Source organism: Martes martes, assembly GCF_963455335.1.
Source record: "Martes martes genome assembly, contig: scaffold_220, whole genome shotgun sequence".
In the NCBI taxonomy this organism is placed as follows: domain Eukaryota; kingdom Metazoa; phylum Chordata; class Mammalia; order Carnivora; family Mustelidae; genus Martes; species Martes martes.
The window spans coordinates 34,720-62,626 of record NW_027666259.1 but is presented as its reverse complement, the minus strand read 5'-3'; the positions used below and the strand labels follow the sequence as shown (position 1 = coordinate 62,626).

The 27,907-nt window shown below is 40.9% G+C and overlaps 1 protein-coding gene across 2 annotated transcripts; it reads right to left on the bottom strand.

Annotated features, from left to right (window-relative positions):
* On the bottom strand, window positions 1–27,242 carry YTHDF2 (YTH N6-methyladenosine RNA binding protein F2). Of its 2 annotated transcripts, none has more exons than XM_080831662.1 (5): window positions 26,888–27,242; window positions 26,364–26,388; window positions 25,703–25,782; window positions 20,960–22,546; window positions 1–849 (listed from the first exon to the last, which is right to left on the bottom strand). In XM_080831662.1, the coding sequence occupies exons 1-5, from the start codon at window positions 26,912–26,914 to the stop codon at window positions 826–828; spliced, it is 1,743 nt and encodes a 580-aa protein (XP_080687788.1). In that variant the 5' UTR covers window positions 26,915–27,242; the 3' UTR covers window positions 1–825. The 2 variants fall into 2 exon arrangements, with proteins under 2 accessions (XP_080687788.1, XP_080687789.1); XM_080831663.1 differs by having other exon boundaries at window positions 3–849; window positions 25,712–25,782; window positions 26,888–27,108.
* Window positions 27,243–27,907: the final 665 nt, after the last annotated feature.

The following is a 27,907-nucleotide window of genomic DNA, read 5'->3' as shown; positions in this document are numbered from 1 at the left end:
GTGATGCTCAACAGGATCTCACGTTTATTGAGAAGTGATTAATGGTAAAAAGAAAGGCAATGCCCTTTCCTCATTGGCTGAACAATAAACTGAAGAAACATTCACTACACGTTTTACAATATTTTTCTCTTCCAAAATGCATTTCTGTAAACAAGTTTTTACGACTGTTCTTAGCTTTGAAATCAAATTAATCCTGACTTAATCAGTATAATGTACAAGAACAGAAAATTTCTTAGGACTCCTAGTACTTTACTTTGAGTAACAAAGGGTCAGAGAAAATGAACCACCCTTAAAGACACAACCTTGGGTAACACTGTTAAATTCTCCAAGACAAAAATTCTTCATAAAAATGTTCTTCCAGTTCGGAAGGGAAAAACCAAATTCCCACTTTCTGGGGTGGAGGCCCAAAATCTTCGAAACTCAAGTGTTCTCCAAGTGCAAATGTCAAAATGGGGAGAGGAAAGGGTTTAAAAATTAGAGAAAACTGTATGCACTTACGGACTTTAAAATCCGAAAAACATAGTAAAAAGACAAAAAAACAAAGCATTATGCTCTGAAATCACAACCAAAGCCAAAATAAAAGGGACATTTTTCACCTAAACTACCTAGAGGGATTTTTTGTTTAGTTTTTTCTTTTTCTTTTTTTTTTCATTTTCCAGTTAAGTCCTATGTCTTTTGTGAAATTCCAATACTTAAACTGCAAGTCTGCAATCGTCTCTGAAGTCAATGAAATTAAGAAAAAAGTCCTAATTCTCTTGAAGGTCATTTTTTTCCTCTTAGGATATGCAGATGCAACCGTTGCTGCAGTCTGTGCAGAACTGCTTTTTATTTGCCACGACCTTGACGTTCCTACAGAGGTTAAAAAACAAAAAAAATTGAAATGGTTAGTTAAAACTTATCTGAACATGCTTAAGAATTAAAACTTTATAAATAACTCAATAAAAATTTAGTTCTTTGTGCTGAATAGAATATACCTCACAAATAAAAACTTTTACTTCCTGTATTTTAAACCAAAGTAGTAAACAATCATCCCAATTAATACAAAATTGTTTTTCCTTGACTTTAAAATTTCTTGCATGACTTAAACAGATCTGTTTTCCAATTACAGTTGGCTTAGGTTAATACTTGTCAATCCTCCCAAATATGGGCCTAATGGAAGTAACTCAAACAATTCATCAAAAGCCTAAGGAAGGGAAGCAGCATATAAAGTATACTAAAAAAAAAACTCTTAAGGGGCATCTGGGTGGCTCAGCTGGTTAAGCCACTGCCTTTAGCTCAGGTCATGATCCCAGAGTCCTGGGATTGAGTCCCATATGGGGCTTCTTCCCCTGCTCTGTAGGGAGCCTGCTTCTCCCTCTCCCTCAGCCTCTCCCCCTGCTTGTGCTCTGTCAAATAAATAAATAAAATCTTTAAAAAGAAAAAAAAAAAAAAACCTCTCATAGTACTAGAGTCATCCCATACTAGTCCTAAGGCCTTAGGCATACTCATAGGCCTCAAATTTCCCTTTTTTGTAAAGTGAGGAAACACAACTCACAGAGCTGTGTGAGAATTAATGGGCTGACATATAGAAAGCTCTTAATCCACAGCAAAAAAGAAAATTATCCTCTTCTCCTAGGGACAGTTTAAAATCCACGTAAACATGCATTTTGAAAACTGACTTCCATACTTAAGTTTTCCCTGAAATAAATCTAAATGCTCATTTCTTAGTAAAAATCATTCTTCATGTACCTTTCGTAAGTTTATCCTAAATACCCTTAGAATCTTTTAAACTGTGACTCAATCTACATGTCTTTTTGTTGTTTTTTTTGAGAGGGAGGGAGTTAAGGGGGCAGAGGGAGAGGGAATCAGAGGGTTCCACTTAACCACCCTGAAATCATGACCTGAGCCAAAATCAAGAGTCAGCTACTTAACTAAGCCACCCAGACGCCCCATGTCTTTTAAAAACAAAAACATTGGGAGAGGGGGTGCCTGGGTGGCTCAGTAGGCTGTGCGTCTGCCTGCCTTCAGCTCAGATCGTAATCCTGGGATCCTAGGATCGAGCCCTGCATCTAGCTCCTTTCTTGGCGGGGAGACTGCTTCTCCCTCTTCTCCCCATTTGTGCTCTCTCACTATCTCTGTCTCTCTCAAGTAAATAAAATCGTTTAAAACAGTAAATAAATAAAATAAAAGCAAAAGCCTGGGTAGCTCAGTTGGTTAAAGCCTCTGCCTTTGGCTCAGGTCATGATCTCAGGGTCCTGGGATCAAGCCCCGCACTGAGCTCCCTGCTCAGCAGGGAAATTGGTTCTCCCTTTCCTGTTCCCCCCCTGCTTGTGCTCCCTGTCAAATAAATAAATAAAATCTTTTAAAAATAAATAAATAAAAGCAAAAACATTAAGTGGTTAGGAGCACACAGGCCTGAACTTAGACTTGATTCATCAATCTGCTTGAGTAGAGTCATCTGCTCTCATTTATCCATGGTAAAATATGATTCCTACTAAAAAGAAGAGCAACTACCATTTATGGGTTTCCATGTTCCAGACACTGTACATAATAATGATCTTCATAACCACGCTGCACAGACTGTATTATTCCTAAGAAAACTAAAGCTCAAAAAATTTCCTTGACCAGTATTACCTAATAAGAATCAGGATTCAGTGGCGCCTGGGTGGCTCAGTGGGTTGGGCCTCTGCCTTCGGCTCAGGTCATGATCTCAGGGTCCTGGGATCGAGCCCCGAGTTGTCGGGCTCTCTGCTCAGCGGGGAGCCTGCTTCCCCTATCTCTTTGCCTGCCTCTCTACCTACTTGTGATCTGTCAAATAAATTTTAAAAATCTTAAAAAAAAAAAAAATCAGGATTCAAACCTAGGGCCATATATAGGCTCTTTCTCAATACCATGTTATTACAAATGCTTATGTAAAAGTCAACAAAGTAAAACTGTAATGAACTGACTACCCCTATGGCTAAATTAATCCATAGATATAAAAACAGTACTCCTTTTTTAAAGATTTTATTTATTTGAGAGAAAGTACAGACACACTCGTGAGTGGGAGAAGGAACAGAGGGGGAGGGAGAAGGACCAGCACTCTGTGCTGAGCCCAGAGCCCCATCAAGGGCTCAATCCATAATAACCCTGACACCAACAGGGTCATGACCCGAGCCGAGCTGAGCTGAGCCCAGCGGAGCCAAAACTAAGAGCTGGAGCCACCCAGGCGACCCAGGCAGTTATCTTTTTCTAATGTCCCATTTCACGTATCTGGAATTCAGGGATAAACTCACCAACATACCAAGATCTGGGATATTATTAAGTCATTTTGAAATTTCAAATTTAATGAAATAACTCACCATACACTCCTACCTCTTGAAATCAAACTCAAGAACAAGAAATTCAAAAAAAGACATCAAGGGGCGCCTGGGTGGCTCAGTGGGTTAAAGCCGCAGCCTTCGGCTCAGGTCATGATCCCAGCGTCCTGGGATCGAGCCCCACATCGGGCTCTGCTGCTCAGCGGGGAGCCTGCTTCCTCCCTTCTCTCTCTGCCTGCCTCTCTGCCTACTTGTGATCTGTTTGTCAAATAAATAAAATAAAAAAATCTTTAAAAAAAAAAAAGACCTCAAAAGTTTTCAATCTCCTTACTTTTTTGCCCTTCCTACATACTCTTCCAAAGTTTTGATAATAAATGTCCTGCTTCTAATAGGAAAATTGTAATTTAAAAAATAAATTTCTGCAGTGGACCAAAGTCAAACTTTAAAAATTTTTTTTTTAATTTATTTATTTGTTAGAGAGAGAGAGAGAGAGAGCGAGCACATGCAGACAGAGTGGTAGGCAGAGGCAGAGGGAGAAGCAGGCTCCCTGCCAAGCAAGGAGCCCGATGTGGTACTCGATCCCAGGACGCTGGGATCATGACCTGAGCTGAAGGCAGCCGCTTAACCAACTGAGCCACCCAGGCGTCCCCCAAAGTCAAACTTTAAACAGCACCTTGCTTCTCATCAATTTTAAACTATCTACCTGTTTTGTCTTTCATATTTTGGATGGATACCATTTACCTAACGTCTCTTGTATTAATAGGACCGAAATAACCTACACTTGGCTAAAGAAAATCTGGACTCTTCAGTGTTTCTTGATTCAATCTCATTCCCATGCTTTTTTTTTTTTTTTAAGATTTTATTTGTTTATTTGACAGAGATCACAAATAGGCAGAGAGGCAGGCAGAGAGACAGAGGGGGAAGCAGGCTTCCCGCTGAGCAGAGAGCCCGATGTGGGGCTCGATCCCAGGACCCTGGGACCATAACCTGAGCCGAAGGCAGAGGCTTCAACCCACTGAGCCACGCAGGTGTCCCCATGCTTTTTTTATTCTTTAAGCCAGGAACATGTGGCCTTCTGTCCCTCAAGGTATACCCCTTCTTTGAAACTTCTTTAAACACCACAGCTTTCAATGTCTTTTTAAACTTGCATCCACAATTAAAAATTAAATTGCACTATCTTGTTATATGTAAAGTTAGTCCCAACTCAATCAAAAAACTCTTAGAAAGTAAAGATGATGTCTTCAACTAATCTCACTCACAAGCTACATGTAGGTAACATGCTACAACTGACTTTTAAATAAAATTCTGGTTCTTTTTGCCTTTTTTTTTTTTAAGTTTCATTTATTTAAGTAGTCTCTACACCCAACATGGGGTTCGAACTCACAAGCAGGAGATCTAGAGTCATCGCGTGCTCTTCCAACTGAGCCAGCCAGGCGCCTCATAGGTTTATTTTAAATTACGCAAATTACATACAAATAAATGGCATTAGCTGTCTTAATCTCCTGATCAACATCAAGAAAACATCACATTGATACAATTAAGCAAGTTCGATTAACTGTTGTTCTATTTCCAGATAGTTTTGACGTGTACACAAAAAATAAGCTTCTATAATTACAAATAATAAAGATAACATCCACCTTCTCAGTATAAAGGTATTTAAGCACTTCCATACTATCTTGAAAAGTAAAATAGATTTGGCACCAATAAAAAAAAAAACAGATTTTATTTTTTTAAGTAGGAAAGGAAAATAGCTTTACAACGGAGAACATAGTGAACACTTTAAATAAGTGATCAAAATAACATTCCCAATAATGGCATAAACAGCCTCCTAATGTGAGGCACTGAGGACACAAAGTCGCTTCTATAGTATTCCCACCAGAGAAACACAATCAGAAAGTACATAATGAGGAAACCTTAGACAAACTGAGGTGCATTCTACAAAAATAAACAGCATATACTCTTCAGAAAGGTAATGTCATAAACAAAGCACCTGGGTGGGTGGGGTGTGGTATGCATATGAAAATGCTGCAGATTAAAAGAGACCAAAAAGACATGAAAACTACAAGATCCTGGACTGGAACCTGGATTATTAAAAAATGGCTATCAAGGACATTAAGACCTACTGGTAAAAAACAAATAAGATTTGTAGATAACGGTTCTGTATGTCAATGTTAAATTTCCTGATGCTGATTAACTACACTGTGGTTATAGTGCATGTTCTTATTTTTAGGGATTAACAGCAAAATATTGAGGAGAAAAGGACCTATCTGAAACCTGCTTTCAAATGGTCAGAAAATCACCCATCTCCAAAAAGAAAAATAAAGTAATAAATGTGGCAAAACAGTACAGTGGCAAATCTGGATGAAAAGTATACATACATTCTGTGAACTATTCTTGAAATTTCTCTTAAGTTTGATATTTCAAAATAAAGTTAATAAAAATGGGGAGAAAATTACAGTTTTCATTTAATTCTTCTGCAAATACTAGCTACACTAAAACTTTTGTGCAACAAATCATAAAACTTTGAAATGAGTTTATTTCTGGGGCACCTGAGTGGCTCAGTTAAGTGACTCTTGATTTTGGCTCAGGTCTTGAACTCAAGAGTTATGAGATCCAGTCCATGCTCAGCAGGGAGTCTGCTGAAGATTCTCTTCCCTCTACCCCTTCTCCCACTCTAAATAAATAAATAAAATAATGAAATTAGTTTATTTCCTCAGACCTACACTAAAAGTCCTTAAACACAGAGCATTTTTTTTTTTAAGATTTTTATGTATTTATTTGAGAGAGCAAAAAAGCAGAGGGGAGAGGGAGAAGCAGGCTCCTGGCTGCGCAGGGAGCTCAATGCAGGGCTCAAACCCAAGACCCTGAGATCATGACCTAAAGCTGAAGGCAGATGCTTAACTGAGCCACCCAGGAGCCCCAAATAGAGTATTTTAGCAAAAAAGAAAATAGAGGCTCCTGGCTGGCTAGGTTGGTAGAGTGTGCAACTCTTGATCTCTGGGTTGTGAGTTTAAGCCCCACACTTTTAAAATTTTTTGAAAAAAATTTTTAAGTATATTTTAAAAAGGGCCACCTGGGTGGCTCAGTCGTTGGGCATCTGCTTTCAGCTCAGGTCATGATCCCAGGGTGCTGGGATTGAGTCCTGCATTGGGCTCCCTGCTAGGCAGGGAGTCTGCTTCTCCCTCTCCCACTCCTGTTCCCTCTCTCAGGGTCTCTCTGCCAAATAAATAAATAAAATCTTAAAAAATATATATATATATTTTCTTAAAAAGTTACCTAGCGGGTTTTTTTTACAAGTCTTTTTTTTTTTTTTTAAGATTTATTTATTTATTTGACAGACAGAGATCACAAGTAGGCAGAGAGGCAGGCAGAGAGAGAGGGAGAAGCAGGCTCTCTGCTTGGCACCCCTTACAAGTCTTTTAGAATGAGAAAAGATGACAAAGAGAATGTTCTAACACAAGGGCCATTATTTTTAGACACTTTGGAACATTAAAACCTTTTAGGTTTTAAGGTTCTATAAAAGACTTCTTACAGCAGCTTTCTTTCACTTTTGTGACTACTTCCTATAACCACCGAGAACAATTCCACTAAATGCTCCGACAATTTATGGCCAAAGGGCTTCACCTGTAGATCAGCTGTATCTGCTGATATTCCTAAGCAACCAGTCTACCCTAGTAATATTTAATAAACAAAGGACGCCTGGGTGGCTCAGTGGGTTAAAGCCTCTGCCTTCTGCTCAGGTCATGATCCCGGAGTCCCAGGATCGAGCCCCAAATCAGGCTCTCTGCTCGGGAGGGAGCCTGCTTCCCCCTCTCTCTGCCTGCCTCCCTACTTGTGATCTCTCTGTCAAATAAACAAATAAAATCTTAAAAAAATATATTTAATAAACAAAAAGTAAGGAGGTGGAGGAACCAGAATGATGATGGATATATAATAAAGGGAAGAGAGCAGAAGAGCACATAAAAGCAAAATCAGATCTCCAATGGGTACAAGTCCCAGACAGAATTGCCGTGAGCAAAACATACATTTATTCATGTCTTGTTGAACACTCCAGCTTTTATACACGAAGATGCTACTGACTCATCATAGCAGGGCAAGTGGTATATCAAGTTTTTTTTTCCCATGGTGCTGTCATGTGGAACCAGCCCATCCCTTTTTTAAATCTAGTGCTTCCATGGGACACCTGAGTGGTTCAGATGTTTAGGCATCTGCCTTCAGCTCAGGTCATGATTCCAGGGTCCTGGGACTGAGCTCTGCATCCGTCTCCCTGCTCGGCAGGGAGTCTGCTTCTACCCCTCTTTCTCCCCACTTTTCACCCTGCTTGTGCTCTCTCACTCTCTTGTCAAATTAAAATAAAATAACATAACATAATGTAATATAAAATAAATAAAATAAAATCTAGAGCCACAGGCCAGACAGTTACAGTGAGATGTGTGGTAAGAACAGGCTGAAGTGGTCAGTCAAGGTTAAGCTCCCGCCATGGATTTGCTGTCTGCAATAAGGTAAACATAAGATCCTGAAGAACAAACACAAAATTAACTACAAAGTCCCAGTTAACCAGAAAACAACCAAATGCTAGAAGGGAAGATGCATGCATTCCTAGAGCTTAAGGATCTTGTACTGGTAATTAAGAATAGAGGAAAATCACAGCCAAGATCTTACTGAATTCACACCCCACCCCCAAATTTCCCATTAGGACACATTCATCCTAATCTTTAAATCAACCCAAAATCTCAACAAGAACAATAACGAGTCTAAAGAAACAATCTTAAGAAATAAAGATAAATTTAAAGTCATTGAGATAGGCGCCTGGGTAGCTCAGTCGTTAAGTGTCTGCCTTTGGCTCAGGTTTATGATCCCAGGGTCATCCCAGGAAGCCATCAGGCTTCCAGCTCTTTGGGAAGCCTGCTTCTCCCTCTCACACTCCCCCTGCTTGTGTTCCCTCTCTTGCTGTCTGTCTCTCTGTCAAATAAATAAATAAAATTTTAAGAAATAAATAAAGATATTAAGAAAGTGTAAACCAAGGGAAAAAGTTTCTAGCCTTCAGTATCTGGTCTGCCACTTAAAAAACTAGAGGTAATACCCATACTAATCATCCATTCCACCTGAGCCCTTACCCAGTTTATATCCATGATTATAAAATACAAAACTTCATCTCTAGGAAATATCCCAAGAACCACAAGGTGGCAATGTTACCTAAAATCTGCACATTTGAAACCTCTTCCTGTAATACATATTTGTCTTTCTGCAGATTTATTTTTTTCCTCTAAACTTAATATCCCCTTGTTTCTACTACCATCCTACTCTCTCCACTTTTAAGAAGCCCTTAAATACAACCGAGGCATATATTTATTTTCCGGCTATAATTTTACTGACCTTAAAAACTGATATTCACCCCTAAAATTAAATTTACTTCTATACCCCTCAACTAATTCTTCCTATGTCCCCAGGGGCCTTGAGAGAAAGGAAACAGAAATTTCAGTGTCCCTGACTGAACGTTAAGAGAAGTGGATGGGCTAACATGATAAAATGTGATTATACTAAAATCACTTTCATAGAGTGAAATCTAAAAAACAATACATATGAATAAACAAAGCAGAAACAAACTCATAAATACAGAGAAAAACTGATGGTTGCCAGAGGGGAGGTGGGAGGGATAGGCAAATTGGTGAAGGAGAGTGGGAGATAGTCTTCAAGGTATGGAATGAGTAAGAGGATAAAACATACAGCAAAATATAGTCAATGGTACTGTATTATGACATAGCCTTAACATGGCAAGAGTTGGTAGCTACATTTGTGGTGAGCCGAATATAACATATTAACTCGTCCAGTGAAATTACTATGTTGTACTTGGACACCTGTGTGGCTCAGTTGGTTGGGCGTCCACCTCTTGATTTTGGCTCCAGTCGTCGTCGCCTCAGGGTCACGGGATTGAGCCCCACGTGGGGCTCCCCACTCAGCACAGAGTCTGCTTAAGACCCTCTCACGCTCTCCCTCTGCCCCTCCCTAGCTGTCCCTCTCTAAAATAAATATATCTTAAAAAATATATATCTTGAGGTGCCTGGGTGGCTCAATGGGTTAAAGCCTCTGCCTTCGGCTCGGGTCATGATCCCAGGATCCTGGGATTGAGCCCCACATCAGGCTCTCTGCCCAGTGGGGAGCCTGCTTACTCCTCTCTCTGCCTGCCTCTCTGCCTACTTGTGATCTCTGTCAAATAAATAAATAAAATCTTTAAAAAAATTATATATATATATTTATATTTATATTCATATATATTTGAGGGTGCCTCAGTGGCTCAGTCAGTTAAGTGTCTGACTTCAGCTCAGGCCATGATCTCAGGGTCCTGAGATCAAATACCCTGTCTGGCTCCCTGCTCAGCAGGGGTCCAATTTTCCCTCTCCCTCTGCCCCTCCCCACCCTGCTCATTGTTCTCTAATAAATAAATAAAATCTTTTTAAAAAATCTTCTACCTTCATATCCCCTTTTAAGTTTTTCTAGGTGCAGAAATGGACACTTAGTTTGAATGAATTTCTGGGAACTGAAGTAGGAGCAACAAGACAAAGTTAATGCATTCACATTTCCTATCATCAAATTCTTTCCAAGACTGCTAATTAGAAGCTGAACTCCTATACACATTTTACCAAAACGGTTAGAAGTAAAAAGCCTAAATAATCCACTATTTTCAGTACCTGAATAATAAATCTATGAACAGAACAAGGATAAGAGGGGCACCTGGGTGGCTCAGTGGGTTAAAGCCTCTACCTTCGGCTCAGGTCATGATCTCAGGGTCCTGGGATCGAGCCCCGCATTGGGATCTCTGCTCAGCAGGGAGCCTGCTTCCCCCTCTCTCTCTGCCTGCCTCTCTGCCTACTTGTGATCTCTCTGTCAAATAAATAAATAAAATCTTAAAAAAAGAACAAGGATAAGATAAATCACACATTAACATTTTTTAGCTTAACTAAGATAATGAGAAAACACTAGCTCCAAATCAAATGAAATGGTGTGACAGTCTTGACTATTCTCTAAATCACTGATTGGCTTTCCAGTAAAAACATTTGAACCAAAACTAATTTCACAATAAAACCAATTTCTCTAAACACTGCAGAATATAATTCAACAAATAAGATTTTTAATACCTTCTCAAATCCCCTCCATTCCCAGTACAAACATATTTCGCATTTGACAGACAAATTCAGAATGAAGTAATCACTAGAATAAGCTTTCCGGACATCTGATGATACTCTCCAGCTCTAACTCCAAAAATATCTTGTAGAACCATTAACAACTCCTTCAATATCTTTCTAGTCCAAGCTACTGTCATCTCTCATCGGGAATGTGCCAGACTCTTAAAAGACCTCCCTTTCACTCTTTTGCCCTCTTCAGTGTATTCTAAGGGTTGGACCCCAAAATGAAACTCATTAGCACTTTTAAGTACCATGCCAAAAGTTACTGAAGAATCTGACGATCCAAAATAAACCAGTACATATTTATGTAGATCATAATCATTCATAAAAAACCTGTGTGAAACCAGTATGCAAAGAATTTGTATGTAACTTAATTCTAATACCCACAATAAGGTATTTTTCTGATTTACAAAAAATGCGAAAGCAGGATGGGCTGGGTGGCTCAGATGGTTAGGCGTCTGCCTTTGGCTCAGGTCGTGATCTGAGAGTCCTGGGATTGAGCCCCATACTGGGCTCCTTGCTTGGCAGAGAGACTGCTTCTGCCTCTCCCTGCAGCTCCCCCTGCTTATGTTTTCTCCATCTCTATGTATCAAATAAATAAGTAAAACCTTAAAAGAAACTACTAAAACTCAGGGCACCTGGGTGGCTCAGTGGGTTAAAGCCTCTGCTTTCGGCTCAGGTCGTGATCCCAGGGTCCTGGGATCGAGCCCCGCATCGGGCTCTCTGCTCAATACGGAGCCTGCTTCCTCCTCTCTCTCTGCCTGCCTGTCTGCCTACTTGTGATCTCTCTGTGTCAAATAAATAAATAAAATCTTAAAAAAAAAAAAAAAACTACTAAAACTCTAAGAAGTTTACTTGCTCTAATCAGTCATAGTGGTAGATATGATGTTAGGTTTTCTAGAGTGCTTAGACTTCCTGCTACTATAAATATGATATGTTAAGACCACAGAATCTAGAATTCATGCTCTCTATAATTATCAACCAGTATAATAAATTAAGGCCTATCATATGTAACATACTTTATAGAATCCTTTCCCCCTCTGAAAAAATGGATTACTTTTTTTTGGGCAGACAGAGATCACAAGTAGGGAGAGAGGCAGGCGGGGCGGGGGGTGGGGGGGTGGGGTGGACACAGGCTCCCCGCTGAGCAGAGAGCCCGACGTGGGGCTTGAACCCAGGACCCTGGGATCATGACCTGAGCCGAAGACAGAGGCTTTAACCCACTGATCCACCCAGGTGCCCCAAAAAATGGATTACCTTTAAAAATCAGCCTTTAAAATCTTAGCTTGGGCAACTTCAAGATGGCTAGTGGCCACTAAGTATTACAGCTTAAAATTAACAACTCTCTAAAAAAATTAACATGCTCATAGAAAGGAAGATACAATAAAAGGAACTAAATAATGCAAAACTTCGGGCACCTGATCAAATAGAGATCCAGAGAAGTATGTAAAGATTCTGAGGAATCGGAGGTGCCTAGGTGGTGCAGTCTGTTAAGCATCTGATTCTTGGTTTTGGCTAATCATTATCTCAGGGTCCTGGGATCAAGCCCCACATAGGGCTCTGCTCAGTGAGGAGTCTGCTTACTCTTTCCCCCTCTCCCTCTGCCCCTTCCACTTGTGCTCTCACTCCCCCTCTAAAACAAATCAATCTTTAAATAATGTAAAACTTAAAAACATTAGTGTCTCTTAGAAACAGCCACAATGTCTCTTAAAAAGTAGATTATAACATCAAGCCACAGGGGCTCCTAGGTGGCTTGGTCAGTTAAGTGTCTGACTCTCAATTTCGGCTAAGGTCGTGATCTCAGAGTCATGAGATCCGGACCCATGTTGGGTTCCACAATGGACATGGAGCCTGCTTAAGATTCTCTATCTCCCTCTGGCCCTCCCTTCACTTAAAACTTTTTTTTCCTTAAATAAATAACATCAAGTTACAGGTACAGGATATTAGCCAAAGAGACTGCCACATTTTAATGGACAAAAAAAAGTACAGGCAAATAATTAGAGACTCACAATATTGACAGCTAATTAAAAATAGGCAAACTGCTCAAAATACCACAATTCTAAAAAGTACTGCCAGGTTTATCAAACACATGTGAATTCTAACACTGCTTTTAAAGATGAAGTCTTGAGATGAACAGATAACAGACTTTTGGGGGAAAAGACAGGACTACAGTACAAAGAAAGAAACTAGAAACCAAATGTACAGGAAAAATAAGCATGAGCAATTTGAGGTAAGAGGCACACAAAACACCTACTAATGATATATATAATCCAGGAGTTATCAAACTTGAAAAATACAAGACAATCACCTATAGATAAGAGCTGATAAAATGCAGATTCCAAGGCCTTGTCTCCACAGATGCTCCTTGAGTAGGTGAGAGAGGACAAGAATCTGCAGTAAGTATTCACTGATGGTAACTTATGTAAACTGAGAAACTTCTCCATCAACTTGTAATCCCATTAAAAAATGTCTTTGGAGCTCACTAAATTACTAATAAGTCTGGGTGTAGAGCCTAAGTTACCAGCATTTCTGTAAATACTTTCCAGATGACTCAAAGCTTATTTTATATCATTGTTACCATCTTTTTGTTTATACTCTGAAACACTCATCTAGGTCCACCGGGCTCCCCTCCCCATCCCTCTGCAGGCTTATGGATTCCAAGTAAAGCAACACTTGCTATAAATGATTTGAAATTACCCAAGAATTTGTCTGGGTTCTAGTTCTGGCTCACCACTAAACAGAAATAATCTTGCAAATTTGTGTAAAAAATGAGAGTGAGATAGACTAGAACCTTCCCACTCAATTTTAGAACCTTTCAGAGTACATTACATCCAGAGCCATTTGTGTTTCCCCTTATTCCTGCTGCCTGTCATTAGCAGCAGCTTTCACAAGGTTGGGCAGAGTGGATCCAATTAGCTCCATTTTGATGCCTGTGATGAGGGAAGTATATCCTGAGCGCTTAAACAAAGGTTTAAATTTTCAATTAATTATACTCTCCTCATATACCTTCAAAGAGGTGAATGGCATCAGTAGATAACAGAACATTGTTGTTAACTGTTTTGAATGATAAATGTGGGGGCACCTGGCTGGCTCAGTCAGTACAGCATGTGACTCAACCTCAGGGTTGTGAGCTACAGCCCACACCGGTGCAGAGATTAAAGATAAAATCTTTAAAAAAAAAAAAAAAAAAAAGATAAATGAGAAGATGCAGCAAAGCCTAAGAACAAAAACAGCTTTGGGGCAAGACAAATTCCAGCTCATCTACAACTTAGCTAGTGATCCTGAGAAAGTTATACCTTCTAAATTGTAGTTCCCTAACTGTAAAATGAACACAATCTTATAAAAACTGTAAGAAGGTGGGGGGGGGGTGGCCCTGGGTGGCTCAGTTGATTAAGCATCTGACTCTCGGTTTCGGCTCAGGTCATGGTCTCACGGACAGGAGATGGAGCCCAGGACCAGGCTCCACGCTGAGCGCAGAGCCTACTTTAAGAAAAAAAAAAAAATGGTGGTGAGGGAACCAAAACCAAAACTGTTCATATACTGCTGGGCCCAACCAACCTCTCCAGCTTTACCAATTACCATTCTTTCTACTTCTCATTATTCTGAAAACAACCTAATCATTCACGAGATCATGTTTATGAATACGCTCTGTCTTGTCTCACCTTCCTAGAACGCCCTCCCCACTTTTCTACCGGGCAAATTCCATATAATGGTCCATGGGTTTTGGGGCCAATGAGACTTGTTTCTATTCAGATGTAGCTCCAACATATTTTCATTTATCATTTATCAAGACAAAACTGAAAAAAAGCATATGTCAGAACTTCACTACTTCATCCATGATTTGAGCAACTTCTTTGCTAAACCGGGTAATTTTCAAATTCTGGAAGACTATTTCCTCAGATTTCTGTGCTATTCAAAATATGCAGAGCCACAGACATGACACACTTAATCTGCATTATTTTCTCTATCACTTTAAGGGTAGACAATTAACAAAAACCAAGTCCTGATTTACATACAAAGCATTTGTCAATTTTTTAAAAAGATTTTATTTATCTGTCAGAGACAGAGCACGCAGGTGAGCATGCATGCACAAGTGAGCTCGAGAGCAAGAGAACACTAGTGCACAAGCAGAGGGAGTGGCAGGCAGAGGGAGAAGCAGGCTCCCCGCTGAGAAAGGAGCCCAAGGCAGGACTCAATCCCAGGACCCTGGGATAGTGACCTGAGCAGAAGACAGACTTTAACTGACTGGGCCACCCAGGCGTCACAGCATTTGCCAATTTTCATGGTGCAAATAACATGGCAGAGCTATGTATTAAATTACATAGTTTATATACAGTATTACACATTGATAAAACACATGTAAATAACCTCAAGGGATAAACTGGAGTATTTATTATGGTTTAATGGTAGTAATAATAAGTTTATGTAGTTTAATTGTAATTTTCTTACAAACTAGTTTATAATGTATTTAATATAAATACAAAGGCATTTAAAACATCCTTGAATACAATGTATTTAATTTTAATGTCAAAATAATAAAGTTTATTAACAGCCAGCTTGCTAAAAAAATTTTTTTAAAGATTTTATTTATTTATTTGTCAGAGAGAGAGAGAGAGAGAACAGGCAGGCAGAGGTGGCAGCAGAGGCAGAGGGAGAAGCAGGCTCCTTGCTCGGCGGGGAGCAAGGAGCCTGATGTGGGACTCGATCCCGATCTCGGGCTCACGAGTTAAAGCCCCACACTGGGCACAGAACTTAGTCAAAGAAAAAAGAAAAAGAAAATGGAGCCAAGGTTGACAGCTTCAAGTATTTCCCAACAACGGATTAAAGGTCCAAATCAAAGGGTTAGGAAGATGGTCATAAAGGAAAAACAAAAACCAAAAAACGAAAAAACCCACAAAACCTCCTTATAAAGAGAAACACTGGGGCACCTAGGTGGCTCAGGCAGTTAAGTGTCCAGTTCTTGATTTCGGCTCAGGTCATGACCCCAGTGTGTGAGATTTCTCCTGCCTGAGATTCTCCCTCTCCCTCTGCCCCGTCCCTTCTTGCTTTCTCTTTAAAAAAAAAAAAAAAGAGAGAGAGAGAGAGAGAAACATTACTTGCACCAACACCATAGGAAAACTGGATTTTAAGAAAAAGGCAACACTTCTCTTAAATAATCATTTCTATGTTCCTCTGATAAATCTTCAATATGTTTTATTTTTATATTTTTTAAGCTTTTATTTGGAAGAGAGCATGAGAGAAAGAGAGAGAGAGAGCGCGCGCGCACAAGCATGTGAGCACGTGGAGAGGGAGAAGCAGGCCCTCTGATGAGCAGGGAGCCTGTTGCTGGGCTGGATCCCAGGATTATGACCTGAACCAAGGCAAGCACTGAGTGAGCCACTCAAGGGACCCCCTCTTCAGTATGTTCTAGGTAATCATTTTTTCATTAATACTAATGCAGTAAATATTTTTTAAAAATCCATGTATCTTATCTGTACTAAGATTTACTGGGTCTCTATCAGTCCTTTCTGTCATCCATGTCCTTCTAGCCTCAAGTCTTTTATTTCTTATATGTAATAGGTCAGAAATTACGCAACAGAAATAACCTTCCTAAAAAGACCTGTTCAGTAGCATACATTCCTTTCATAAATTTCAAATGTTAATCTTGGGCTAGCTAACCCTCTTATTCTTGATCTCTCGGGTCTAGGCTATTCCATGTATAAATCTTCTCGACAACATATCTAATAAAAGTTCTTTTGGTCTCTTCTTGGAAACCCTCCCATGACTAAGAACTCCATTTCTGGAAAGTTCTCCCTTCTATTTACAAAAATCTTCCTCCCTACAACCTCTATTCATTGGTTCTGGTGCTATCTTCTGACAAGGAGAATAAACCCGTTAGTCTTTTGTTTTTAAGTAAAACCTATGCTCAGCATGGGGGTTGAACTCATGACCCTGAGATCAGAACATCACATGTTCTGAGCCAGCCAGACACCCCCTAAACCTACCAGTCTTAAAGGCATTTGATACCAGCTATCATATTCCTCTTCCAAATCATCTAAGCTAAACATTCTGACGAACACAAGGGATATGATGAGAAACAGATAATGTGTATGAAACACATCACTGGAAGAAGTGAGCTGTTATGTATTCAGTAATGGTAACTGTAATTACCATGTACTGGTTCACCTTTACTTCTACAAGCTTCTCACTGTTTTCCATGCAAAGGTAATGACAAGGAGTACCGGATGAATTATGGAATTGTTTAATCCCTGCTATATCGCACACCTGAAACTATAACACTGTATGTTAACTAGAATTAAAATAAAAACTTAAAAAAAGGTAACATCAAGGAGCTCCTCCATCCTGATTCAAATGAAACCTTCCTCTTTCTTTTAAACTCTAGAATTTTTTTAAACCAATTCTGTGCCTTTCTCAGTTTCCTTCTATATCAAACTAACTGCATGAACATTTCATTCAACTCCCTTTTCCTAAGCCCACCTCCAACAAGCTTCCATTGTGGAGAAACCTACTCCACAAATACCAATTAGACTTGCTCTTAAACTGTACAGAACTTCTTGTTCCAAATTATCTATAGTCACAGATGTGGACTGCCCTGATCTGTTTATTCTTTCCCCAAACACCTCTGGCTACCTTCTATACATCTTTCAAGGCTCAGCTCAAAAGATCACCTCTTTCAGAATTTCTTCTGTGACCAATTCACCCACAACCCCGGCTGGTTTAGGCAGTCCTCACTTTCAAACTGGCACCCTGTACGTATCTTGAGAAACTGCTTTGTTTTGTATGCTTACCTGTCACTAATGTACGACTCCCTGACAATACACTCCAGATTTCTCAGTAGTATCTAGCATACAGCAAAGAAAAAATACGGGGTGCTTGGGTGGTTCTGTCTTTAAGTTCTGCCTTCGGGTGAGGTCATGACCCCAGGGTCCTGAGATTGAGCCCCACATCAGGCTCCCTGCTCTGTGGGAAGCTTGTCGCTCCCTCTCCCATTCCCCCTGCTTGTGTTCCCTCTCTATGTCTCTGTCAAATTAATAAATAAAATCTTAAAAAAAAAAAAAGATAAATATAGATATATGAGGACCATGCTGTATTCCCTCTCCGTCTCAAATATACAAATTACGAATAAAATCTTTTTTAAGATTTTATTTATGATGACAGACATCACAAGCAGGGGGCAGCAGACAGAGGGAGAAGCAGGCTCCCTGCTGAGCACAGAGCCCAATGTGGGGCTCAATCCCAGGACCCTGGGATCATGACCCGAGCCGAAGGCAGACGCCCAACTGAGCCACCTAGGAGCCGCCATAAATAAAATCTTTTTTAAAAAAGGGTGGGGGGGGGGCACCTGGTGGGTGGCTCAGTGGGTTAAAGCCTCTGCTTTTGGCTCAGGTCATAATCCCTCCTGGGATCAAGTCCCGAATCCGGCTCTCTGCTCAGCAGAAGCCTGCTTCGTCCTCTCTCTCTGCCTGCCTTTCCGCCTATGTGATCTCTCTTTGTCAAATAAATAAATAAAACCTTTAAAAAAAAAAACACTATAGGACAGATGTGAATAGGTATTTTTAATCAATGCATGTTCACTGCAATGTTATGTCAGCTGGAAAAAAAACATAAAGCAGATGACAAATCTAAAAATTAAGGATTGGTAAATTATAACAAATCTATGGAAGAATACTATGAAGCCATCAAAAGTGACATCACAGAAGATATTTAACAATTAGGCAAAGGTTCTAAATAAATGCAGAAAGCGGGTTACAAAATAGTATCTGAAGTACGCAACAGAGTAAACCACATACGGAAGATAACCCTAAAATTCGCTGAAGTTTCAAGCCAGATAGATCCAATGCTTGAAGCTTCTATGATACTGAATTACAACACGGAACAGAACAAGTTGCTAATAGTAGGCTAAAATGGCTATAGATCTGCTTCCATGTGTTCTGCCAAGATACATACCCTATCATGGAACTTTAGAATAGCTGTGACATCATTTTCAGGATGAAGCTTATGTATTTTCCCACTTGAGTTACTATGCCACTTGGCACAATTTTTTGGAATCTTGTAAATAACACAAGAATGCACATACAAACACCCCACCTAAAGGAGTCTACTGCCTCAATGAGCTGTTTGACTCTCATGAAACTTGTTTTATCTTGGAAGCCTAAAAAAGATTAGCTTTATATCAGTTATGTAAGAATGTTAAGAGTAACAGTAGGCAAGTAAGGCATACTGACTGAAATGTTAACTGGGTTTAGAAGCAATCACAAGGACCTTCCTGAAACCTTAGCAATCTCTTCTAACAGAAGGTAAACTAAAAAGTAATCTGACACAACTATGGGTCAAAGGTTTTCTTTTTTTTTTTTTTTTTTTTTTGGTAATTTGTTCACCAGCCTGAGAACAATTTCATATACTCATTCATCAGAAGTCTTTATGGAATGGTTTTAAGAAGATCCATTTAGTTAGCTTAACAAAGACCCTAAAACCTTGATTATTATACCACTCACTATGAAAACAATCACACCTACACTTCCAACATGACTCTTACACCTCCTTATGAAGTTGAATTATTATTCACTGAACTGCTCCAGTGAATTTAGTACAAACTTGATTAAAAGTCTACATAAATTAACAGCACTCAAATCTGCTACTTCATTTTAAATCCAAGTTTCCCCACTATTTCCAATACATACAAGTCAATCTTATCATTTATGCTGTACATTCCTGTCTTTGCCCTATTTTTATTTTGGTTTCGCCTTCCTATTTTTAATCACAACATGTAGGACAGAACTTTGCAGAGGAAAGCAAGCAGATTCATAATATGGGATTGACATTACGCATGTTTCAAGTGGTTAAACTAAGCACCTGGATGCCCCTCACACACTTTAACAATCTACTGTGAAACTACATGACGCTTAAAAGGTCATGGCCTCCCATCCTTGAGTTCCTCTATTTTTTTTTTAAGATTTTATTTATGTATTTGACAGAGAGAGAGAGAGATAGATCACAAGTAGACATAGAGATGGGGGGGCGGCTGAACAGAGGGCTCCATCCCAGGACCCTGAGGTCATGACCTGAGCCGATGGCAAAGGCTTAACCCACTGAGCCACGCAAGCACCCCCTTGAGTTCCTCTAGATACCGGAGACTTTTAAAACATCTTTAGAGCCTTTCAGATGTCTGGTGAAAATAATCAGTAAACTATTTCCTCAAGATTATGGCAGATTTTAAGTTAAACCGGTAAACTTTGGGGAAGGGAAAAGAGGAATTTGAAGAAAAGGTTTTTTCTGAGTGAACTTTTCATAATGTGGCTCTATACTTCTAGCATCACTGACAAACGTATCTCCATTTTTTATTCATCTGCCCACACTAGAAGGCAACCATCCTGCTTTAGCTGGACAACTATGCACCTCTGAGTTTGTGTTATCCAGGTGGAGAATCTAATCATACAGCCCTCCTCCTTCTACTGCTCAAAAAATAAGCTTTTATAGAGGCATAACAAGTGCATATCAAATATATAAAACCTGTATGAATTCATGACAAACTAAGAAAAATATATTTACATAAGTTTAATAAACTTTATTTTACATTTGAAGCTAACCACTTAGGATTCTCTCAATCATTAATGTACCTTTAAAAAAAAAAAGTCGTCTTACCCATAATAATCTTTTCACCTACTTCCTACATTTAAAGATGTCAAAGTCCTAGATAACATAAGCTCTGCCCCAACTCGTATTTTACCATTCTCTATGGTCTTAAAGTTTACATTCACTCCACAGACACAGACCAAGCATTACCAACACTTTCCAATAAATTCCAATTCTTTAGTTTGGACCTATTCCCCATCACTCTGCCCAAGATTGTCACTTGTTAAAGAGGGGGAACAAGAGGTTACTCTTCAGGAATACAACAGAATTTTAAGAGCAAGAGATCAGCTTTTTATGATTATCTATTTCCAAGTTTTATATAATACATACTATGTTTCCAAATGGGAAAAGGCTTTTGGAAAAAGTAACTAAGCAGAACATTAAGAAGAACAGAAACAAGGAAAAAGTTCCAAAACATTCCCTAATACTTCCAGTAATCAAAGGCAAGCAGAAAGCGATGTCAGGGCTTGGTGGCACACCAACTCCTGACTTAACCACCTTACCTGAGTTAAGCCAAAAGTTAATTGTAACAGAACTTTAACCTTTTCTCTGCCATATTAAGGCCTCAATCTTTTCCTACTTGAATTTTCATGGTGCTATCACTTCAATTATTCCCTTTGCATTTCTTCTGGCCTTGTTCTTCACCTCTTTTGCATCATTTAAATTCTGCTTTCCGTTAACTTAAGCTCACATTTCTACACACTAAGCCAAACAGTAACATCAATTATACTTCCATAAAGGCTTAAACTGTTAAGTGATACGTTTGTTATTTACAGAGCTTTTATTAACCATTCAGAATACCTCTCCTGTTCTCTCTAGTTCCTTCTCCTTCCTTATAACTCTTAAGAATGGTAAACTGGTTACCTTTTTAACACTTTCTTCTTCCTCTTGGCGTTTCTCATAGTGTGAGAAGTCATCAAAAATCGAAGTGGTGTGCTTGTAGCTGGCTATGATTTTCAACACCTGCTTAGCCTTTTCCAGAGGCACTTCCTGAGTGTCCCTGGAGTTGGTCACTGGTTTATTCTCGTTGTTCTCTAGGCGAATGTGTCGCAGTTGGCTATTGGGAACGTCCTTCACAAAAATCCACCTGACATCAAAACGACCCTTCCATTTGTCCTGGGACCACACACCTGCACATGTGTTGTAGTCCACAGCGGATTTCATTTCTGCAACGCCACAGAAGTGTCCACTGCCGTTGACACTGAAAAGTAAGTAAACGGGGCCTTTCCCGTTCATGGAGCGATAAGCAGCATCCAGTCTCTTGTTACCGTGCTCTGTGCTGCACCAGATATTATACTTAATGGAACGGTGGATATCGTCCTCAGAGTAGCTCTTAATGATGAAAACCCGGCCATGTTTCAGATTCCAGTCAAAATCCTTGGGGTTATAGTTGTTAATGGACCGCAGCTTCTCCAACACTGGGTGAGGTTCTGAAGGAGTAGATCCAGATCCAGCCTGAGACTGTCCTACTCCATTACCATCCACCCCATTATGACCGAACCCACTGCCACGGTTCCGAGGTGCTACCCAGCGGGTTGGCTGAGTTGCCTGTTGCTGGACTGAGAGTTGGGCAGGCTGTGGTGGAGGTGGGGGCAATGGCTGTGTTTGTTGCCCCACGGATGCCTGAGCCACTGGTGGGCTATTGTTAGCCTGCTGACCTACAGGCTGGGGAGACCCCTGGGTTGGCTGCTGACCTATGTTCTGAACCAAAGCCTGCGAGGGGGCTTTTGCCACAGGACCCTTATTATCCCAAGTTCCAATATCCATGTTATGCTTTATTGGGGGTGGTGGAAGACTTGACCCTGCAATGCCATTCTTGGTCTTCAACTTCGGTTGCTGTTTCGCCGGCTTGCTAGCAATATCAGCCCAAGATGCTGGTTTTGGAGGAGCAATGGTAGCTGGAGGCAAACTACTGGAAGCCACGATGTTACCAGTAATGGACCCACTACCAACTGCAGAACCTACAACTTTTGGAACATTGCTTGCCACTTCTGTGCTACCCAACTTCAGTGCTGCCATCCCTTGGTCTATAGTATTCATGCCAGGAGCCTTATTGAGGGTCTCACTGGCAAAAGCTGACTGTCCATCAATCATGGCTCCACCTAAGGAGCTAGGTGCATAAGCATAATTGCTACTATATCCAGAGCTCTGAGTAGACTGTCCCTGAGAACTGTTATTTCCCCAAGCTGAGAAGTCAATCCCACTGGGAAAGAAATTAAAACCATGCTGACCAAGAAATGGAGTGCTACCCAGGGCTCCTGGTTGTCCAAACATTGCATCTGGTAGGAAGTGAGGCTCTCCGTTGCTCAGCTGTCCATAAGAAGTTAGATAGGGCATGGCTGTATCACCCCCAGTAGACCAAGCAGCTTCACCCAAAGAATAGGAGAAGCCAATGGAGGGACTGTAGTAACTGGGTAAATAGGAATCTGACATGGCAGTATATGCATTATTCTGTGGAAAAGAAAAAAAAAAGGCAAATCAAAATTAAACACAAAAATTAATAAAACAACAATCAGGACATTTCCTCTTCCAACTATTCACCCAATTCAAATTCAACTAGGAAAGAAACTATTTCAGGTGATCTCTTCCCTTAAACTTCCTGAAATTCTTACACTGAAAGAGATTTTGGTTTCATAATTAAAATGTTTAAACATTTCAAGTTAAACTGACATACAATTTAAGCCTTAACTTTAACAGTATACAGTTTAGAACATACATATAAGCCTTAACTTTAGTACTAGAATTGAGGAAAGGGAAAACCCAGCATCTCATCAACAGTATTAAGTCTTCGCTCTATAGAAGTGTTGAGATGATGCTTTTTATTAAAAACCAGTTCTCTGTAGATTCAAGGAGTGTGAACTTTGGCAGATCAGAGGAGTGTTCCTAAGAGTTTCCTATCAAAACCATACTATAACAGATAAGAAAACAACAGAAAGAACTGGAAATTTTAAGTTCTATCCCAAAAATCTGTGCAGCCATTCCTCAACCATAAACCAAGGTTTATTACACCTAGTTTACATCATTAGCCTCTTGGCAAACCATCTGGGAACATTAGGAGACACCACTATTTAATTATAACCTGGAAAGGCAAGGCACAATAGCTTCCAAAGTTTAAAACTGAAAAATGTTGCTATCTGGTCTACTTCACCTATAAAATTAATGGCTTCAAATGCACACCTGACTTTTCCATTAAAACTAGGGATTCCAAAAACACTGAAAGTCTGTATCTTTAAGAATTATTCTAAGGAATAACCAAAAATATAAACTTATACTCAACTAGTCAACACATTGGAAGACTGCACTGCAAAAACCTCAATCATCCTTGACCTAAGTAAATACAATAACTCACAGAATAGTCCCATAAGGGAGAAACTGTAGATATAAAAAATTGGTCTATATAGGTATGGATACAGCTCAACTCAAAATAGAGTATCCTAACTTCAAAACAGCTCTGGTACAGGCGTACACTTATCTGGATGAGCACTGAGTAATACACGAAATTGTTGAATCACTATACCGCACTCCTGAAACTAATATAACACTGTATTAACTGCACTGGAATTAAAATAGCAGCTCTGGTACATAAAAACCCGTTAACTACTGAATAAAGAATTTTGTTCTTAAGAAACCTGGATGACCATAAGTATGTCAGGCCTTAAGTCTATATTATCAAAGCCAACACTATTCTCCCTAGCCAAACATAGCACTTGAAAATTAAATGTTTCAGGGACGCCTGGGTGGCTCAGTTGGTTAAGCGGCTGCCTTCGGCTCAGGTCATGATCCCAGCGTCCTGGGATCGAGTCCCACATCGGGCTCCTTGCTCAGCAGGGAGCCTGCTTCTCCCTCTGCCTCTGCCTGTGCTCGCTCGCTCTCTCTCCCTCTCTCTCTCTCTGACAAATAAATAAAATATTAAAAAAAAAAAAAAAAAGAAAATTAAATGTTTCAACTAATGCGGTTTGATAAAAATGGTCCTTTTCTCTGCCAATATTTTCCTTACCAAAAAAAGGGGGAAAAAAAGTTAAGTCTTTTCACACATCCCCTTAGGTTTAAGAGAAATCAGTTTCTCGAAGATAGTGTTAAAATTTTAAGACTCAAATCCATTAGGAATAAGAAATTCAGTCTAACATCAATGGATTAAGCCTTAAGGATTATTCCAACATAAGGCAATAAATAATGGTTAAAAAGCAGATGAATTACTCTTGATAAACTACAAAGAACAAAGATTCTCAAGTTATCCATCTATTCAACCATGATTTCTACTCCCCCACACCCCGGAATTTTTTAAAGACATTCAAGCTTTAGCTTGAGAAGTAAAAAAACATGCTTAATATCACAGGTTATGCCATCATATAGCTGAGTGCCTACACCTGAATGGCAGGTTCCCACATGCCCCTGAGCTCAAAAATCTGAATTACACAATGTTTCACAAGAACTACCTAGAATTATGTTTCCAAATGCTCCCACTCTCCCTGTAGATTATGTAAGCAAACTACTTCAATAGCAGGAACCTATAAATAGTTCATTCCTCTACTTCCTTCCTACTTTTCCTGATTAACTGGTTGACTTCTCTGAAAACTTTTCCCAATCACTTGCTTAAATGGTTTCTACACTCTCAATGGAGAAAATTTTACGTGGGGGATCTAAAAGTTTTATGCAAGAATTAGGTCCAAATATGGGCATGCACCAATATGTCAAGTTTTCAAATCTAGTGTATGGCATCTGTTCAGAACTTATATAGATACCTCATAAGCTTTTTCATTTTTTAGGGTATCTTCGGTGAGTTACTGTAAGTTTTCCTTTTGGTTTATTAAATCTGTGGGTTTGTATTTATTAGCTAAAACCTTGTGAGTTATATCTTTGGGACCGAGGATATTAATACAAAAGAACTGACAAATGAAAGTAGTTTCTACAAACACAGACCATGTTAATATATAAACCTATATAGACCTAAAAGAAATTAGAAAAACAGGTTACAAAGCAAAAATCCTCAATCATTTTTGATCTTCATTTGTGCTAAACAGTATCTTATCTTCCTTTAATTCCATTTTATAAATTCTATAGCTCCCACAAGTGAGAAACTGGAGGTGTACAAAATTGGTTTCTACAGATATAAACACATCTCAACTTGAAAAAGGAATACCTAAGTCCAAAAGTTAGGATAACCTAACAACCCACTAACTAGTGACCAGATGAAAAGGAAGATTCCAGTTCTACAGCACTGAATAAAGTTCAGGTGATTTTTTATTAGTTTTTTCCCATCACATATGCATCCAATTTTCCTAAAAGAAAAAGGTTTGGGGGTAAAAAGTCAGAATACTTAAAGTGGCAAGTATTCTTCAGTTTTGCACTGTTACATTCTTGGTAAGGAGAATTACTAACAGGTGCTGCTCATATACTATAAAATGCTATCACTTCCAATCTCAGAATATGTTTGCTGTCAACAACGATGGGAATCTTAAGTCTGTAACATCTGCAGTAACTTCTTTTACAACACACGGACTGGTATTAAGAAAGTCACCCCCTGAAAATGAGATTCATTGATAAGGCAGAGAAAAAATACGGTATTTTACACCCTCTGATCAGGCATGTAAATGGTTAACTACTCACGGGCCTTGCCTGTGGACTCAAGTAAGGTTCAAAATCATCATCATTTAATCCATCCTTTTGATGTACAGATCCATTTTGTACTGAAGGGGAAAAGATTCAAATACATTAGAAGTGTCTCAATCGCACAACCTATCTCCCAAATTAAGCAAATCTATTCTAACCCGGAGAAAAACCTCACTAAACAGAGCAAGTAAGTCTGAATTTCAGAAAAACGGATAAAGAGGAGAATGAACGCGGAGCAATACTCGTCAATGAAAATGTCTCCCTCCACCCGAAGCAAGTTGATCTAAAAAGGTCATTTTATTGGCTCCTCTAGATTTCAATTCCCTCCGGCTTCCCCTCCCCCATCACATGTGAGTACTTCCAGAGTGTGATCCACGAGGATGAAAAACAAAGGCCTTCTAAGACCTACAGGAAACTAAGGACCTGGGACATTTCAAAACCGAATCCACCCCCACCCTTAATGAATTACTCCTTGTTCACTGAAAAGCTGTTCGCCAGCTGCAAGAACACACGGAAAGGGTCAAATACTTAAGTGTGAGGCACCTGCGAACTAAGCGGCTTCCGAAAGGTCCTCTCCCTGGGGCGCTTCCCGGAGACCCCGCCCCCACTACTCGGCGTCCCCCTCCCGGCCCAGGGCCACCGGCGGAGCTGGGCTCACCTTTGTTTCCTTGACCTTTTGGTCTCTGCGGGCGAAGAAAACGTCGCCGAGCAGCAAGTCGTCCGAGGAAGAAATGGAAAAGGAAAGACAAATTAAAGCCGGGCCAGAGAAGGGAATAAAGGAGCAGGCCTGAAGGGAGGCGTCAGGAATGATGGTGAGGGGGAGGCTGAAAATGGGAGGCGGGGAAAAGCGCAGGCCGGCGGGGCCCGCGGAGAAAAAGCGGGGGACGCGCCAGAAACAACGCGAGGGGACTAGCGTTTCAAGGAAGGGGAAGGAAACAAGGAAGAAAACGAGGCCCGCTGAGAAGAGGGAAGGCGGCGCGGCCGGTGGGCTCCGAGGCCCGGAGAGAAGCGGGAAGAGCGGGCGGAGGGCGAGGCGCTGGGCGCGGCCGGCCTGAGAGGCCCGAAAGCTGGCCCGCGAGAGGCGCCGCCTCGGCTCGGCCCGACCGGGGGCGGCGGGCCCGGGCCTAGTCGGGCTCCCTCTCGCCTCACACAATGGCCGAGGCATGCGGGCCGGGCCTGTACCTGCTCCAAGAGGCTGCTGGCCGACATGGCTCTCGGATCCTCGCGGGTAGCGACAGCGGTGGACTCTCGTCAGGGCGGCGGCGGCGGCGGATGAGCCTTGGCGGCGGGAGCAGGCGGCGCGGTGGCGGCTTTTGTCCCTGACACTCGGGGGCCTCGGCGGACGCAGCGGAGACACAGCGCGCGGCTCGGGCTCCGGCTCCGACTCGGCGACGCTCTAGCCCAAGAGCTCAACGCCCGTCTCTATGTCTTTACGCGCGCGCCCGCCCCTCGCAGCCGAAATAAGGGCGCCGAGCGGCGGAGGCGGACGGCGCGCGCGGCGCGACGCTGACTCTCACATTCACTCACCCACGCGGAAGGGGTCCGGCGCGAAGCACTCCGGGAAGGAAGGGACGAGGCCGCAGTGCCCTCTGGTGGGCTGGAGGAGCGGAAGCGGCGAGTGCGGCCTCCCCGCCCCCATCGCCTCGGGATTGGGGCCTATAGGAAGGTGGGGGCGGCCAGGGTCGCGCCACGAGGTTTTGACTAACACCTGGAGAGAGTAGCTTTAGCTGGAGAAAACCCACAAAAGCCGTTTTCTCAATGAAGAAGTGACCCCCGGAATGCGAGAGACCTCAGAATAAACCTGCCTCCAAGCTGCAAATAGCACCCCACCCCCATGGAGGGGGGTATCCTGAGAGGGGTCACAGCCCCCAGGGAAACTTCTTGGGGGCCCTCCCCCGAGAAATACACACCACCACCACTACCAGCAGGGACCACGTTATCCTCTGTTGGAGTACAAAGAGAGTGCCCAAAGAACAAAAACATCCACAAAAAAATCCGGTACCCTGCAAAAGAGATTTGACATTGCAGGGAGGACAATCTACAGCTCTTTTTTTAGGGAAGTCGTTGGCCACCGTGAATCTGTTAAACTGTGGCCTTTATTTCCAAGAAAAGCACACCACATACATCTACACAAAATGTTCCGTGTACTTTCAACAATTCCCAAGAATCTATAAATCTATGGACTTGAAGAGAGAATGTCCT